This window comes from Cervus elaphus, chromosome 12 (genome assembly GCF_910594005.1).
Source record: "Cervus elaphus chromosome 12, mCerEla1.1, whole genome shotgun sequence".
NCBI classification, from domain to species: Eukaryota; Metazoa; Chordata; class Mammalia; order Artiodactyla; family Cervidae; genus Cervus; species Cervus elaphus.
Window position 1 is genome coordinate 72,767,958 of NC_057826.1, and position 18,848 is coordinate 72,786,805.

An 18,848-nucleotide genomic window follows, 5' to 3' on the forward strand; every position below is an offset into this window, starting at 1 on the left:
AGAATGGCCCTCATCAAAAAGTCTACAAAAAATAAAGGCTGGAGAGGGTGTGGAGAAAAGGGAGCCCTTTTGCACTGTTGGTGGGAATGTAAACTGATACAGCCACTATGGAAGACGGTATGGAGATTTCTTAAAAAGCTAGGAATAAAACCACCATATGACCCAGCAATCCCACTCCTAGGCATATACCCTGAAGAAACCGAAGTTGAAAAAGACACATGTATCCCATTGTTCATTGGAGCACTCTTTACAATAGCTAGAACATGGAAGCAACCTAGATGTCCATCAACAGATGAATGGATAAAGAAGTTGTGGTACATATACTCAATGGAATATTACTCAGCCATTAAAACGAATGCATTTGAGTCAGTTCTGATGAGGTGGATGAACCTAGAACCTATTGTACAGAGTAAAGTGAGTCAGAAAGAGAAAGATAAATATTGTGTTCTAATGCATATAAACAGAACCTAGAAAAATCGTACTGAAGAATTTATTTTCAGGGCAGCAATGGAGAAATAGACATAGAGAATAGATTTATGGACATGGGGAGAGGGGAGGAGAGGGTGAGATGTATGGAAAGAGTATAACATGGAAACTTACATTACCATATGTAAAATATATAGCCAACAGGAATTTTTTGTATGCCTCAGGAAGCTCAAACAGGGGCTCTGTATCAATCTGGAGGGGTGAGATGGGGCAGGAGATGGGAGGGAGGTTCAAAAGGGAGGAAAATATATATATCTATGACTGATTCATGTTGAGGTTTGACAGAAAACAACAAAATTCTGTAAAGTAATTATCCTTCAATAAAAAGAAAATGAAAAGAAATGTGAAATTATGAATTTGTTTTTGTTTTTTTTTTAGTTACAAAGTCGTGTCCAACTCTTTGTGATCCCCTGGACTGTAGCCCACTAGGCAACTCTGTCCTTGGGATTTCTCAGGCCAAAATACCTGAGTAGCTTTAAAACAGGATGTGCAAAGCATAAGGAAAAACATCAGTGTTATCGAAGACAAGTTAATAGATAGTATACAAACTGAGTATGCAGATGTAGAAAAATTTTAAAAATCAGAATACATATCATATATACATATATGATCATATGTGTAGTTATTTTATTTAAGGGTTTATTCCTGAGATTCTCTATTGGAAATGTTACAAAATACACAAGACCATGTCATCTTTAAAAAGTAATGTGAAATTTGAAGTATATCTAGATCCACTGATTTCAGATAAATGGATATAAATATATATAAAATTTTGAGACCCCGAGTAGGAAGATTTTTGAAGAAAGCTTTGTTTTGTTATAGGTAGTAATGAATAATTCACAAACTCTGTACATAATCTAGTTCTTAAAGATTATGTGAACACTTCAGTGAATTAAATGGATAGTTTATTTCAAAACTAGATATTTTGACTCACCTGTATAATAAACTGCCTAACCCATTTATGAATAGGAAGGGAAAAAGCAAAATCTCCAAAAGCCATCTTTGTATTGAATATGCCTCTCTTAAAGACACTGTTTCAGAAATGACTGAGACATGATGTTGAGGACACAACATTCTCTCCAGATTATGATTATGACTCAAATTTCTTTCTGAATATGATTAGGAATACTTAATGATTCCCTCTATAGCTATCTCTCCAGAAGGTAGCTAGAATGTTAACTAATCAATAGACTAATTTATCAATTTGTAAAATAAAAATAGCAGTATTCAATGCACTTGCTCATTGGTAAAGAATCTGCTTGCCAATGCAAGAGATGCGGGAGATGTGGGTTTGATCCCTGAGTAGGGAAAATCTTGTTGTAGGAAATGACAACCCACTCCACTGGAAAATTCCATAGACAGAGGAGCCTGGTGGGCTACAGTCTGTGGCATCACGAAGAGTCAGACATGACTGAGCATGCACAAACCCCTGCCTTCAGTGTACAAACTTATGAAAAAAAAAAAAAGAGAAGATCCACATGAAATGTTTTGCTAGAAGAAATGCATAACAAATTAGAAAAATTCCAGGTGTGGTGGTCTTCGTTGGAGTAGCAGTACAGATAGTAATAATTAACATTAACATTGTTGTTAATTCCAAATCATTCTTGAGAACAACCAAAATCATAGCTCTAAAGACTGGCCAAATTTCCCAAACAGGGACTCATTTTGATAATACTGGAATTCTATAGAATTGACACAAAACTTTCACCAAGAGATACATATAGTTTCCATATGTGAATTGGGAATTATCACATTCTTATAATGTGAGATCATGAAATACCAACAGAAATCCATAGGCTATCATCATAGTCTCTTAATGGCATTTCTAATCTCTTTGTTTCTTAAAGTGTAAATAACTGGATTTAGTAGTGGTGTTATGGCTGCATAAAATACAGCAAGAAACTTGTCCACCCAAGTGATGTTGAGTGGAAACAGGTAGATGAAGATACAGGGCCCAAAGAATAACACGACCACTGTGATGTGGGCAGTGCAAGTGGAGAGAGCCTTGGATGCCCCATCCTTCGACTGATGGCAGAGAGTAAGCAGAATATAAGAGTAAGAGATCAGCAATAGAATGAAGCAGATGGTGGCAAGTACCCCACTGTCAGCATTTATCAACATTTCTAAAATATAAGTGTCCATGCAAGCTAGCTTAATCACCAATGGAATATCACAGAAAAAGCTATCCAATTCTCTGGGTCCACAGAAAGGCAATTGTATAATTATAGCTAGTTGGCTAATTGAATGCACAAAGCCAATGGTCCATGATGTCATCACTAGCCGAATGCACATTTGTGTGTTCATAATGCTAGAGTAATGGAGTGGCTTGCAGATGGCCATGTAACGGTCATAGGCCATTGACACAAGGAGTACCATCTCACACCCTCCAAAAAAATGTCCAAAAAAAATCTGACACATGCAGCTTCCAAAAGAGATGCTCTTGTTTGCCTTGAGAAAGTCTGTGATCATTTTAGGAGTGGTTACTGATGAAAGGCATAAGTCAATGAATGAAAGATTGGCTAACAGGAAGTACATAGGGCAGTGGAGATGAAGGTCAGCAGTAATTAGAAGAACAATGAAGATGTTGCCTAAAATGGTGATTAAATAAAGTGAAGAAAATATCACTAGGAGGAAGGCCTGGAGCTCCCATGAATCACACAGTCCAAGAAAGATAAATTCAGACACTACAGACTGGTTACTTCTTCCATTTAGTTCAGTTTCTTCTAATTTTATCTGAAGAAAAGAAATGAAAATATATTTTCTGAATAAAGCAGGTTTCTTATTTATTGCTGATGAAAGCATATCCTTACATGGGCACTTTGGAAAAAAAATTGTGCTTTTCTTATAAAGTTCAGTACTCACACATCCTATGGTCCAGCAATTTCAGTCTCATTTGCATGCTCGAGATAAATTCTTACAACTGTATATATGGAGACATTTATAGTTATGCACATAAACAGGAAGATGGAATATTCAGAAACATAACAAATAAAGTACAACTATATAAAATGACAGAGATGTAGCTTTTTGAGACATGGTAATGAAGAAAAAAGAGATTAGCATAATTTTTATAAAATGAATAGCAATAGAAAATGCTGTATTTTGTAGGAACTTCTATATATAACTATGTATGAAAAAATGGTGTAAGTAACTCCAACTCTGGGCAGCTAAGGATCAGGACGAGGATGCACATATTATCAGCTATATGATATTATAACTATTCAAGTCTTGTATTAGTTGTGTTTTATAGTTATAGCTTTATTATTCAATAAACAGGTAAACCCAAAATTGCCATTAGAAATGGTGTGAATATACTATGAATCAAGAATTATGATCTATTCAATACTGTGGACCTGAGGTTTAGTCTGGATTTACCCTCCCTGTTGTCTGTAGCTGAAGCTATTGATGATACTGTTTTTGTTTAAATCCACAGAGTTATCAGGTACCAAGGATGAAAATAAAAATAGAATTAGAAAGCTATACATGTAGGAGGGGCTTTTACTTTTTTCCAGTGTGGTAAACAGGAATTTATTGAATATTTTCTTATTATGAACTGTGATCACTTTTGAGCACTTCAGTGAAAAAGAAACAGATTGTAAGTGGTGTATGTTATATCAAAGAATAAAAGCTTATGCCAGCCTTTTCACCTAATGCTAACTTAATAGGCTTTTAATATTACTTTAGTTAAATTAGAAAGGGCAAAATATTGCTACTAGGATAACTGTATTAAAACTATATTAACAACATGCTAAAGTTACTTATGTAAATCAGCATGTAATTTTCAACTTTACCTTAAGTAGAAGTAACCATAAAGATTCTAAGAGTATAATTATAAAATCCAATGAGTTAGAGCAGAACTCACAAAAAAACTCAAGAAAAATTAAAAAGTAAAAATTTTAAAAATGGGCAACTTTAATTTTAATTTTTGAGCTGGTAACTTCAGGGTCAGGGGAAAACTAAACCTCTCTGTTTCTTTCTCTCTCCCTGCCACTCTCTCTGAATACCTCTCATTATGCCAGAAATTTTCACCCACATTGTTTATAATCTTCACCTTAACCAAATAAAATAAAATGAACGAAATATATCTTACTCTTCTGAGTTTGGCTCCCAGTGTAGCCTGTTAGAGTCTCAGAGCTGGGAAACAGCGTGACTGGAGTGCAATCCCAGTGCTCTCTGAGGCCAGTCCTGCATCTGTGCTGTCATTCTGCATCTCCTGTTCAGTTCCAAGAGCATGATTCCATTTCCAGGGTAACTATTGACTACTGTAGGCTTTGAGAGATTTCTTTCCATAATCTCTATCAGGTTCCTTCCTGAGTTAAATTAATAACCATCAGTTTTCTCAATATTTGGAAATTTCTGTTAATTACAGTTATGTATCTGTGCCTAGAACACAGTTTTCCTTAACTCAAGAGAACTGTAGACCCTGATGATTGTGGATCTGTGAAGACCTGAATACTACCTCAAAGAGGGGACCTATGGAGTTGTAAGACTGTGTAGAAGTTATTCGTTTTGATGATGTATAGAGTCCAGAAGTACCAAGATGTACCTTGGAGAAGAAACTCTTGATATTTCTGAAAGCTATGCATAATTCCAAACCATTCTATTAGTGTGCATGGTAATATGGCATTAAAACATTTTCTTAAATATGACAGAGGAAGGGAACTAAGGGGGAAGTTAAGAAATTGACAAAGTGTAGAGTGTATCTTCTTACCAGAGAGACACCATATTTGACCACATTTTTTCCCCAGGATAAAGCATTCTTCATATTCTAAATAGAATCTGAAATAGAATCATATTGCATCAGAGCAAAGTATCCACTTTCTGTTGTGACCAGCATTTATGGGGAAGTGTGAGGCATATATTTAGTGTAGAGAGTGGCCTCTGGAGTAGGAAACTCTCAAGCTACCCATGCTATGTTCCTTTGAGACCACTTTATTCTTGTCTCTCTGAATTGAGAATGTCATCTGGAAATTGTGCCTTTTGTCAAGGTCAGGGCGAGGATAATAATAAAGTTCTAATGTTGGAGTTAAGCACAGTTTTAAAACATTTCTTTGATTAACTTTTTAAAAAAGAAAAACAGTATTCCAGAACTAAGTTGCCATTTCTAGTCCCAGATGCCTTGGGTGAGTGGACATGGGCTGACTAGCAGAGGGAGATGGACTAGTTATTGTGTGTGTGCTCAGCTGCTCACTCAATAATGTACACCAAGGATGCCCATTGTAGAGCAGTCAGCCTTGGACTGCTTGTTTTATGGGGTTTTAATGAAGAATAGAGCACACATACAATGAAGAATAGAGAGTCAATTTAAAGTGTCAAAACTTCTTTGATTATTTGAGCAATGGTTCCGATTTAAGATTGAGTACAAGGCAATACTGGGACTTCCCAGGTGGCTCAGCAGTAAAGATTTCGCTGGCCAATGTAGGAGACACAGAAGACACAGGTACAATCGCTGGATGGAGAAGATCCCCTGGAATAGGAAATGACAACCTACTCCAGTATTCTTGCTGGCACAGTCTTTTGGGCAGAGGAACCTGGTGGGCTATGGTCCATCAGGTAAAAAGTCGGACACAACTGAGCATGCACTTATGCAAAAGGCAATATTATCAATATTCTTCAAAATAACAAAACAGTAAGGGAAGCCTACCTTTTATTTAGTTTCATAAAATATTATATAATTTTAGCCTTATGGACAAAAATCCAACACTTTAGAGATCTGAGAAGGAAATATGATACTATGTCTCTATCTGCCCGTTGCTACTTTTTTTTCATCAGAAGCATAAATTTGTTCACATTTTGGTGGCTATATTTCACTTTTTTTTCTATGCTGTTACATACTTACATGTGCACATGTCAGTATATACATATGGAGGAGTCTTTTCCTTTGGAAGATATAGAGTATGGAAGGATATTTTAAATTCTAATTTATTTAAAATAATATTATGCATAAATATATTCCATTGTAATGGTTGTTTCAATGTAAATGTTTGGTTTTAGAGAAATAAATATGCTAAAGTAATAGTACTGCTAGGTATTTACCAAACTTAGTTAAAAATTCTGTTCATACAAAGCCTGCATTTGAATGTTTGTGACAGCTTTGTTCATAATTACCAAAAACTAGAGACATCCAAGAATGGTTAAATAAAGTGTGGTCCACTTGTACAATGGGATGCTGCTGCTGCTGCTGCTAAGTTGCTTTCAGTGGTGTCCGACTCTGTGCGACCCCGTCCTGGGATTCTCCAGGCAAGAACGCTGGAGTGGGTTGCCATTTCCTTCTCCAATGCATGAAAGTGAAAAGTGAAAGAGAAGTCACTCAGTCGTGTCTGACTCCTAGCGACCCCATGGACTGCAGCCTACCAGGCTCCTCCGTCCATGGGATTTTCTAGGCAAGAGTACTGGAGTGGGTTGCCATTGTCTTCTCCAACAATGGGATATTATTCCATAATAAAAAGAAATAATCTATTAAGTCATGAAAAGATATAGAGGATACTTAAGTGTCTATTGCTACGAGAAGGAAACCAATCTCTAAAGTCTATATATATATATGATTCCGCTTTTATGATATACTGGAAGATGCAAAACTATGAAGACTGAAAACTTAGGTGCTTGTCAGGGGCTCATGAGTTCATGGGAATGAATGAATACATGAAGCACAGGAGATTTTAGCACAGTGGAATCTTTTATGATACTGTATTTTTGACTATATTGTCTTAGGCATGTCATGTCTTCTGTGAGGGCTTAAATACAATGAAACTGTAGAAACAATGAGCATGTGTTTATTTCTAATACCGTTATCCAGTAAAAGGAACCAGGGATCTTTGGAGATACGGCTATTGTAAGAATAGGAAATTAAGATACAAGATAAACCAGGAGCATCTTTTAGTCCTAGAAAATAAGGAAATGCTCAAACATACATAAACTCACGAAATTTGATGTGGATATACATCAAAGAGTCTTAAGAGCCAAATGAAAATGCTCCCAATAGCAGTATTTGATTATGATCCAGATTATAAAATAAATGTCCATGATTTCATACTAATGATTGAATAAATTAGTACATGGAATAGAAGAGTAGTCACCCATGCAGAAGAATTAGAGATAAATTGTATAGCACACTACCCTAATCAAGAGGAAAATAACTCCTCATTACTTAAGTATGGACTGAGTGTAGTGACTTTTCTCAAAATACAGTGTGAATAGCAGGGAGAGTAAATCTATAGTGAGGCAATCTGAAATTTCAGTCAGTTGATCAAAGTCAAAATCAATAGACATAAATCATACTGATGATATAGACACTTGATGGGAGATGTCAAAAATGGCAGATCACCTATGGTGTGCTTCCCCTGAACCAATCAGTTCAGTTCAGTCACTCAGCATGTCCGACTCTTTGCGACCCTGTGGACTGAAGCACACCAGGCCTCCTTGTCCATCACCAACTCCCAGAGTTTACTCAAACTCGTGTCCATTGAGTCGGTGATGCCATGCAACCATCTCATCCTCTGCGGTCCCCTTCTCCTCCCACCTTCAATCTTTCCCAGCATCAGAGCCTTTTCAAATGAGTCAGCTCTTTGCATCAGATGGCCAAAGTACTGGAGTTTCAGCTTCAACATCAGTCCTTCCAATGAATATTCAGAACTGATTTCGTTTAGAATGGCCTTGTTGGATCTCCTTGCTGTCCAAGGGACTCTCAAGAGTCTTTCTCCAACACCACAGTTCAAAAGCATCAATTCTTTGGCGTGAAGCTTTCTTTATAGTCCAGCTCTCACATGCATACATGACTACTGGAAAAACTTTGACCAGATGGACCTTTGTTGGCAAAGTAATGTTTCTGCTTTTTAATATGCTGTCTATGTTGGTCATAACTTTCCTTCCAAGGAGTAAGCATCTTTTAATTTCATGGTTGCAATCACCACCTGCAATGATTTTGGAGCCCCCAAAAATAAAGTCTGTCACTGTTTCTCCATCTATTTGCCATGAAATGATGGAACCAGATGCCATGATCTTAGTTTTCTGAATGTTGAGCTTTAAGCCAACTTTTTCACTCTCCTCTTTGACTTTCATCAAGAGGCTCTTTAGTTCTTCTTCACTTTCTGCCATCAGGCTGGCGTCATCTGCATATCTGAGGTTATTGATATTTCTCCCAGCAGTCTTGATTCCAGCTTGTGCTTCTTCCAGCCCAGCGTTTCTCATGATGTGATCTGCATATAAGTTAAATAAGGAGGGTGACAATATACAGCCTTGACGTATTCCTTTTCCTATTTGGAAACAGTCTGTTGTTCCATGTCCAGTTCTAATTGTTGCTTCTTCTCCTGCATATAGGTTTCTCAAGGGGCAGGTCAGGTGGTCTGGTATTCCCATCTTTTTAAGAACCTGAACCCATAACTCTTGTGTAATTATGAGAAAAATGTCAAATAAATTTCAGTGGAGTGATACCCTTCATACTTCACAGTTCCTCCAAAAGTTAAATGGAACTCATCAATTCTGCTCCTAGTCTTTAACCCCAAAGAATTAAAAACAGGTATTAAAACAAAATCTTGTACATGAATATATAGAACTATTCACAATGGGCAAAGGTGTTCATCCAAATGTTCATCCGCTGATAAATGGATTGACAAATGCAGTAATCCATACAAAGGAATATCATGCAGCCACAAATGTGTATCAGATACACATTTCAATATGGATGAAAATAGTTTGGAACTAGGTCGAAGTGATGATTCCACAATATAATGAATGCCTAAATGCCACTGGCTTGTAGCTCTCAAATGGTTGATTTTACGTTATGTTAATTTATCTTGATAACATAAAATGTAACACTAAAAAGATCAATGAGCAAATATTATCTTCCATTACTATTAAGATTTTAGTTATTAACTTTTTTTAGCTCATTTTTTGTTCAAAACCATTCTTGGCTAGTATGTACTTTTGATGTAAAAGAGAATGCTACAGTTCCAGCACTAAGTTTTGCTCATTTCTTTCTAGGCAGAATGTTATATAGAAATCAGTCTAAATTTTTGTAAAATGAGAATGATAGCATTTAACAAAAGGAATTTTAGTAAAATGTGTTGAAATGTAGCTTACTTATAATAATGTTAAATTTTATATGAATGGTGATATTTGATCTTCTGTGTGTACACATTGCTTTTCTGAGCAGTATTATAGAGTTAGAGAGATTCAGTATGTCCAGACTTAGTTAATGAATTAAAAAATCACAGTGCTGAATGCCAAGGTACACAAATTATTTCCCCTTTTCTAGTATTAACTGAGAAGTCACAGTCTTATTTCTCATCAGGTGTGGAAGAATATTGGATTTCCATCTCACCGTTTGGTTAGACATAATAAATGAAATCATATAGGTATAATACTCAGAAAAGTGAAAAGCTTAATAGGCATGTGAGCTCCTTTTTAATATGTCATGGCATTGATCTGAAAAAGAGGCAGCATAGCACAGGGATTAAATTCATGGACTTTGAAATCAGAATATTATTTCACTTGAATACTGGTTTTAACTTTAGCATTCTGACCTTTGCCAACATATTTAATTTCTGTTTTTAAGATATTATCATGGCGAAAATGGGTTTAGTAATTATATAAATGAGGTAAAAAGCAGGGATAAGGATGCTAGGAATTTATTGCATGAATATGCTTCTAATAGAGTTCTAAAATAATTTTTGCTAATTGTGTTAATAAGCATTCCTTTTTCACTAGTATTGGTCTAAATGATATTTATCAATATGTGTTAAAATGTTAGGAGATCCTGAGTTTCCTTGAAGATATTGCTGTCATAGTTTGTTATTCATAGCTTCCTTTGTTTCACCTTTACTTTTTAAATCAAGCTTCTAATATTTTTTCTTCTCTTAATGGCATGGGAATTTAAGGTAGAAATCTCAGAATAAACGGCCTGGGGACTCAGGTCACTGAGTCATCAAAGGGCCACCCAAAAGTGGTGTTAGAGCTGAGGTAGTTGTAAGGAGTACTAACCACAGAGATCAAAGAGGGAAACACTTCTCAAGAGGTTCATTCATAGTGAAAATATTGTTCTCAGGGACCTTTTTTGGGAGGGTGAGGTCAGGTAAGTGGGGACAGTATAATTTAAGTGAATAGCCTGTTAAAATTACTAGCTGTTTTCCCTCTATGGGCAAAGTAGAGCAACTCAGCTACAACATTATAAAAATTCTCCCCCTCCACCCCACCACTTTGCCCCCCACTCTTTCTTATCTCTATTTCTGTTTTTCAATTCAACATACATTTGTTGAGCCTTGTTGAACCTATACAAGTGCCAGTCTTTCCAAGGGGAAGTTTTACTTTTCAGATTGCAAGAAGCTCTTCATGTGCCTGGATTTGTATCTGAATTTACAGGGAAATTTTTAGATCTGGATTATATTTCACTTAGAACTAGGAAGGACCTTGGGAATTGGTTTTGATGTGAATTATCTTTGACCTGTCATTTTTTTCATGGCAATTTCTAGAATGAAAATTGCCTTTTAATTCTACTGGCATCAGTTTTCAATGAAAATAATATAAAAACCCAGTGTGTTTACCAAGAAACTATTATCAGTTTTCAAGGTATGTGCATATGCATGCCCACAGCCACCCAACCGCTTGTCTTCTCTCCCAAATTTGCACGATTTCGTATGGTCATTGATTATGACTAAGACATAGTCCCTGCTCTCAAGAAGCTCATACCCTTTGCAGAGGAGACAGAGAAACTAGTCAATTGTAAATTATACTGTCATGAAAAAGTATCATGAGAACCTCACAAGTAAGATGTGATAGCAGGGTGGAAGAATATCTCATGCAGACTGGAGGAGAGAGGGGGCCATCACTGAGTAATAACTGACAGAAATTTTAGAACAAGAAGTAATCAGCCAAGTGGAAAAGGCCAGGGAAAACTATAGGGCTGAACAAAAGTATGGATAACCCTGATATTAATGAAAGAACAACAGTCCTCCTAGTTCAAGAGATTTGTGAGGTGGAGAAGTCAGATCAGAGGCTGGGAAAATGGGTTGTAGACTTGCATTATGTGCCTTGCTGAGACATTGTGAAGAGAGAAGTTACTGAGAGTTTGTAACTGGTGAGCAGACCAAAAAGACTCAGGAACCACTCCTAAGGTGTGCTGTTCTAAATGCTCCCTTTTTAATTGTTTGCTATTCCTTCTTGCTTGCTTCTGTTCTCTCCTTTTTCTTTTCTCTACTGTCCCTGTCTCTTCTGTCTTCTCTCTTTCCTTCCTTTTCATCTCCTTTCTTACTAGTATTAATTAGCTAAATGATAGATATATTTTATAGCCCCTAGCAGTAGACTGCCGCAAATAGGTTTTTTCTTGGCCATTAATTTCTCATAGAGAACATTTTCTGTTAAGGAGCCATTGTGATTTTTTATGACTAAACAGTTGTTGACACACTTGTAAAACTTTATTTCAGTTTTTAATGCTTGATTAAATGGTACTAGCATCACTACAATCTCAATATGAAGGGTTATACATTGGAGACTCTTATTCTGTATTTTCACAATAAATTTCATTTTTAAGTCAAAAGCCAATACCAGGTTGTTTTAGACCATTTAAATAATACAGAAATGTAGACCTTAGGAGATGGTGGAGGAATCCTATTTTGAGGATTCACTATTTGTAATATTTGGTGTGCAGTTTTGGAACTTTTTTTCAAGTACAAACATAGTTTCGTAAAAAGAATTCTGTTTTTGCCATTAGAGGCTTTTGCTTTAATCCAGTATTTGGATGGTTGTTTTAGTTGTTTCCAGTTATTTAAATACCTATAAAAAACTGCCATCAGCATTTACCAATTTAAGACATAGTACTGATCATCATGTAACAATTTTTGCCGGAATTAATACTTGGCTATGGAAATACATACCCAAATATTTTACTCTAATACTTTTGACTTCCAATCTAGATGATGATAACCTTATGATTACTTATGAGAACAGATCCTGAATTTTCGTGTACCATCAAATGTAACTAGGTTTCTGAATTGCAATGATATCTCATGTATGATAGCATGCAGTGTTTTGCTTTCTGTGACTGGCTTATTTCACTTTCTCCATGTTTATTCACAAGTTACTCTTGTGCTTGTTGCAAATGGCAGGAAATTTTTTTTAAAGCCAAATATTATTTTGGGGTGTGTGTGTGTGGTGTGTATGTGTAGCACATTTGCTTTATCCATTCATTAATCATCAGAAAATTCATTTGGTTTCATATTTGATTAATGTGAGTAGTGCTGCAATGAACATAGCATTGTCAGTATCTCTTCAAGATACTGATTTCATTTCGTTTGCATATAAAAGTACTGAAAATTCTACATGAAAAGGTAGTTCTAATTTAATTTTTTTGAGAACCTCAACACTTTTTCCACAATGGCAGGCAAAATATTATTTTTATGTACTTTCTTTTGTCCCTTAAATTGAAAATCTTTCTAAATCTGTATATATAAAACTGCTTAATTTTTATAGTATTCCACAGTATATATATATATATATATATGTATATATATATGTATATATATATATTCTGCTGTGTGATTAATGCATTCTCTCTTGATTGTCGTGCATCAGCAGCATTCTGTGATATGTATATGTGTGTGTATGTATATATAGACATATATACATTTTATATAAATATAGGTGGTACAGAAGCATAATAGTTGCTCTTGTACAGCTATGTCAATAAGTAGATTTGTGTGTTTTAAACTCTAATAAACTTTGTCAACTGGTAATTCCATGAACAAAGCATAATGTAGCTTTTATATTGAAATCCTGGTAATATTGGTAATATTTTTCATTCTCACATGTCTCTACTCTTTCTCTTTCTTTTCCCCTGTCAGTTGGTGAAGCAGAAAACTGTGTTTCCTAGTCACTGCTCATGATTAGGCTGGGCATCTGTCATTATGTTCACTAGTCACTTGTACATGTTGTTGTTATTGTTCCTATTGTGGGTGCCTGTGCATGTATCCCCACTTTTTTAAGTTTGATCTCCTCCCTGTGCAGCTACTATATTGACCTTTCTATCAAAAGCAATATTTTATTTGACTAATGCCAATATTCCCTCTTCTTATTGAACTATATCAGATGAAGAGACCATTTATTAATAATGCATTTTTAACATTACAAGTTTAAAAAAGAAAAACAGGAAAAAATAATCACCTAATTTCCTACTACCAGTAAAGTTTTTAATTAGTACTTTTTAAACAACTGACCTTTCTTTTGATCTTTGAAACCAAATTTGAAAAAATTTTCTATGTATTCTTTTACATTTGGAAACAAAGTGAATATACCTTGTTTTGTATACCAGACTATGTATATTTTAAAATCTACATATTGCATGATCAAAGCTTTTAGATAAGAGACTTGATTATAGCTCCTTTGAAATGTCACACCCACTGCAGTTAACTCTGATGATTGTCCTATTCATTCTGTCTTGCTCAGTCCAATTCTTTTTTTCTGTTATTGGCTATAAAATCCTCCATTCACCGCCCCTGTATCAGGGCCTCCTGGCAGCACCCCTGCAGTGTTCTCTTTTGGCTACAAGACCCACTTCACATCCACCCTCACAAAGTCCTTCCTGACTGGCCTGGCTGCCTGCATGTCTATTCTTGGCTATACCAGTTTCAAGGGGCTCCAGCCGACTTTCGCTGCTTTCTCATGAGGCAGTGAGGGCTGTGCCCACAGGAGGCCCAGGGGTGGTGTGGAGTGCCGGGAGAGGAGGGACAGAGAGAGCGTGGCTGTTAGTGGTGTGGGGCCTGGGGGAAAGCTTGGTGGTGGCCGTGCAGGTGGGGGCCTCCTGGTGTTCAATTCAGATGTGGAACAGGCATCAGTAATTTGGTTTGTTTAAAGTTGTTTAGAAGATCATGTATGAATAAATAGCTTATATATTAGATTGAATTCTATAAAATTGATATTTGACCAAATGTGAACTAACTGAAAGAACAATTTCTTATGACTCAAACTAATAAACGCATTTAAGCCTGGAGAGGAACAATTTAGTGATAAGACTTAGAGATGAGCATTTTCTATTTTTGCCCTAGGCATACAAATTTTAAGAATGGATTCCCTATATATCTTTCTTGTAAACTTCTCATTTTTAAAATGCCTGCTGTTCATATATTTCATAGCAATGAATTATGTTCCTATATATGAGTAATAGGACTTCTCTGGCGGCTCTGCTGGTAAAGAATCCACCTGAAATGTGGGAGACTTGGGTTTAATACCTGGAGTAGTAAGATCTCCTGGAGAAGGGAAAGTCTATCCACTCCAGTATTCTGGCTTGGAGAATTCCTTGGGGTGGCAAAGAGTCAGACATGATTGAGTGACTTTCACTTTCACTTTTTGTATGAGTAATAATGCTCTTCCAAGATAAAAGAACTATGAATATTTAATTCATATTAATTTAACTATGAATATAGTCAAGGCTATGGTTTTTCCAGTAGTCATGTATGGATGTGAGAGTTGGACTATAAAGAAAGCTTCACGCCAAAGAATTGATGCTTTTGAACTGTGGTGTTGGAGAAGACTCTTGAGAATCCCTTGGACTGCAAGGAGATCCAACCAGTCCATCCTAAAGGAGATCAGTCCTGAATATTCATTGGAAGGACTGATGTTGAAGTTGAAACTCCAATACTTTGGCCACCTGATGTGAAGAGCTGACTCATTTGAAAAGGCCCTGATGCTGGGCAAGATTGAAGGCAGGAGGAGAAGGGGACGACAGAGGATGAGATGGTTGGATGGCATCACTGACTCAGTGGACATGAATTTGAGTAGGCTCCGGGAGTTGGTGATGGACAGGGAGGCCTGGTGTGCTGCAGTTCATGGGGTCATAGACAGTCGGACATGACTGAGTGACGAACTGAACAGCACTGATTCTCCATTGCAGGCCTTAATGTTATTTCTAATTTTTTCTTTTGGTAAGTTTTTTCATTAATGCCCCTTGTGATTTAACTGTGAACTTATCTAGTTCCAATATCCTAAGCAAATTTTCTTTTTTAATTGAAGCATAGTTGATAGTTTCGTGTGTTTTAGGTATATAGCAAAGTGGTTAAAAGTGAAAGTGAAGTCACTCAGTCGTGTCTGACTGTTTGCCACCCCGTGGACTGTAGCCCACCAGGCTCCTAGGTCCATAGAATTTTCCAGGCAAGAGTACTGGAGTGGGTTGCCATTTCCTTCTCCAGGGGACCTTCCTGACCCAGGGATTGAACCCGGGTCTCCTGCATTGCAGGCAGACGCTTTACCGTCTGAACCACCAGGGAAACAAAGTGGTTAATTCATATATATATATGTATATATATATATGTAACTCTCTGTTTCTATATATATATATTCTTTATCAGATTCTTTTCCATTAGAAATTATTACAAGATATTAAATATAGTTGGCTCTGCTATAGAATAGTTCCTTGCTATTTATCTATTTTATATATAGCAGTGTATATATGTTTTTACTTGACTTGAGATTCTTAGTCATAAGTAGGGAAAATTTTGAAGTTTAGTTATCTATTTCTAAAGTACCTTCTAAACAAATTGCATTTCTTCTCTCTTTATCATTTTATGAATGTAGCTTTTTCTTCATAGCCTCATCCATGATTTCATCAATTTTTTAAACCTTTGAAATTAGTACAGAATAGCACCCAATGCAATCTTAGTAACGTTTCTTTGATCACTAGTGAGAATTTTACTTTTCATATGACTATCAGCTCTTAGGACATCTTCTGTGTCAGTAGTCTTGTATTTTTTTCTCATTTTAAAATTGGTATACCACACTTCTTTTCTTTATCTATCTGGAAGAACTAATTTCATAATAAAAATATTAGTCATCTGTCTGATATTTTATAACTTATTTCTCAGTGTGCTTTCAGTTTTTTTTTTTATCGTGCTTATATTTCAATATAAGAGATCTCTATATAGAAAGTGAAAGTGAAGTCACTTAGTCGTGTCCAACTCTGTGACGCTGTGGACTATAGCCACCAGGCTTCTCCATCCGTGGGATTTTCCAGGCAAGAATACTGGAGTGTGTTGCCATTTCCTTCTCCAGGGGATCTTCCTGACTCAGGGATGGAACTTGGGTCTCCCACATTGCAGGCAGACTCTTTACCATCTGAGCCACGAAGGAATCCCCATCTACATGTAGATATTTATACAAAACTAGGTACATATATCTGTATCTAAGTATAGTAATAACTGAATATTGTGGATATATATTTCCTTCCTCATTTGTTAATTAGAGATATTATTTGAATGAATTTTCTATCTTAAATGTTTGTTTAAATATTGTTTTTCTTTCTTTTGGTTTGTTGCCCTTATAGATGTTTAAATATACTTTTGAAACTTTCTTGAGTTTATGATGAGAGGCAATAATCTATGTATTTACAAGTTTATCTGTTGTGCCAATGCCATTGACTGAATAATTCACCCTCTCCACACTGATGTGATATGATTCCTCAATAGTCTCTTGAGGTCACTCTAAGTTTATTCTGGCCCTCTCCTTCCATTCTTTACATTAAGGCTTTTATAACTGTCTAAAAGCAGAAATATAATAAGCTGGAGCTGAATATCCCCTCAGATTTTCTACTGCTCTTAGGGTAAAAAGCAAAATTCTTATCATGGATCCAAGATTTCATCCTGTTTGGTCTGTTTCTCCAGCCTGATCTGTCATTCACATCATTGCCTTTGTGTCTCGGGGCCTTTGCACATGACCTTTCCAAAGTCTGGACTATTCTACTAACTTTTAGTGGGAACTCCTATTTTGCAGTCTGAATAAGCATGATGGTGATGTGTCACATTGTCATGGCCCTCTGATATTTCCTTCAAATTAGTTGTCAGAGATGTATCTATAATTAAAGTTATTTAATATCAATATCTACTTGTATCTACCCATCTAGATCTAGCCTGTCAAGTTTCAAAAGTCAGAATTACTGTTTCACCTCAGAACTTGACATTGGACTTAGAATATAGTGGATACTCATTAGGATATCAGTTACACTCATTAGTTGCATTACTTGAAAAAATAAATGCATGATATTTTCATAACATATTAATGGCTGTTAGTGAAGATTTTTTTCTTCATAAAACTGAATTTGATAAAAGCTTAAATCTATTTCTTTAAATATTGACATTTGACAAATTCTGTGGTTATTTTGTTTCTGGATTTTAGGTATCATCAGAAAAAGCCAATGTATGAAAGAAATGACTCTTCTGTGTCTGAATTTGTGCTCCTGGGGCTTTCTACCTCTAGACCAGTGCAGGATTTCCTCCTTGCCTTCTCTACAGTGTTTTATGTAACAATTGTTCTGGGGAATCTCCTTGTTGTGTTTGCAGTGACCTTTGACCCTCATCTGCACTCCCCCATGTACTTCCTTTTAGCCAACCTCTCATTCATTGATTTGTGTCTTTCTACCTTAATGGTGCCTAAGATGATCTCTGACCTGTACTCTGGGTGCAAAACCATATCCTTCCAGGGGTGTGCCACCCAGATATTTGTCCTTCACACCCTGGGTGGATCTGAGATGGCACTGCTCACTGCCATGGGCTTTGACCGATACGTGGCCATCTGTAAGCCCCTGCACTACCTGACCTTCATGAGCCCACGGTTGTGCCTTTTGCTTCCGTGTGGTGCTTGGGCTATTGGCCTCATTCACTCACTGGTCCAGTTAGCTTTTGTGATCCATTTGCCTTTCTGTGGTCCTAATGAAATCGACAGCTTTTACTGTGACCTTCCTTGGTTTATCAAACTTTCCTGCATAGATTCCTACAGAATGGAATTCATGGTCACTGCCAACAGTGGGTTCATATCCATGGGCACTTTCTTCTTACTGATTATGTCCTACATTTTCATCCTGGTCACTGTGTGGAAACGCTCTTCAGGTGGTTTGCACAAGGCCCTCTCCACTCTCTCAGCACACATCTCTGTGGTGGTTTTGTTCTTTGGACCATGCATCTTTGTTTACATGTGGCCATTTCCCACGGTGCCAGTGGATAAGTTTCTTGCCATTTTAGACTTTTTGGTTACACCCATCCTGAATCCTGCCATTTACACATTGAGGAACAAAGACATGAAGATGGCTATGAGGAGACTGAGTTGTCAGCTCTTGAGTTTGAAGATCTCTAAGTAACTCATGGGCTCACAAGTTACTTCAGACAACTTCATGTAATACAAATGGTTAAATAAATATGCAGAATTTGGGCTCTTTTTTTCTGAAGTTAAGCTGGATTAAATCTCAGCATTCAAAAGACTGTGATCGTGGCATCTGGTCCCATCACTTCATGGTGAATAGATGAGGAAACAATGCAAACAGTGACAGACTTTATTTTCTTGGGCCCCAAAATTACTGTGGATGGTGACTGCAGACATGAAATTAAAAGACG

General features: G+C 36.5%; 2 protein-coding genes across 2 annotated transcripts; one reads left to right on the forward strand and one right to left on the reverse strand.

Moving 5' to 3' along the window:
- Positions 1 to 2,289: 2,289 nt before the first annotated feature.
- Positions 2,290 to 17,479, reverse strand: LOC122705666 (olfactory receptor 4F4-like). The gene is made up of 3 exons (XM_043921085.1): positions 17,400 to 17,479; positions 14,098 to 14,275; positions 2,290 to 3,219 (listed from the first exon to the last, which is right to left on the reverse strand). Exons 1-3 carry the CDS (start codon positions 17,477 to 17,479, stop codon positions 2,290 to 2,292), a joined length of 1,188 nt encoding a protein of 395 aa, XP_043777020.1.
- A 177-nt stretch (positions 17,480 to 17,656) lies between these two features.
- On the forward strand, positions 17,657 to 18,595 carry LOC122705667 (olfactory receptor 4F6-like). Its single transcript, XM_043921086.1, has one exon. It carries the CDS (start codon positions 17,657 to 17,659, stop codon positions 18,593 to 18,595), a length of 939 nt encoding a protein of 312 aa, XP_043777021.1.
- Positions 18,596 to 18,848: the final 253 nt, after the last annotated feature.

What these genes read in the sequence shown, in the direction of transcription:
- LOC122705666 (XM_043921085.1), bottom strand. Translation starts at nt 17,479, where the DNA reads ATGCAACTAATGAGTGTAACTGATATCCTAATGAGTATCCACTATATT. An exon ending in TCAAGTTCTGAGGTGAAACA is followed by an intron (nt 14,276 to 17,399) that starts GTAATTCTGACT and finishes ATTGAACACCAG; the next exon opens with GAGGCCCCCACCTGCACGGC. An exon ending in GCTGGAGCCCCTTGAAACTG is followed by an intron (nt 3,220 to 14,097) that starts GTATAGCCAAGA and finishes TCTTTTCTTCAG; the next exon opens with ATAAAATTAGAAGAAACTGA.
- LOC122705667 (XM_043921086.1), top strand. Translation starts at nt 17,657, where the DNA reads ATGTATGAAAGAAATGACTCTTCTGTGTCTGAATTTGTGCTCCTGGGG.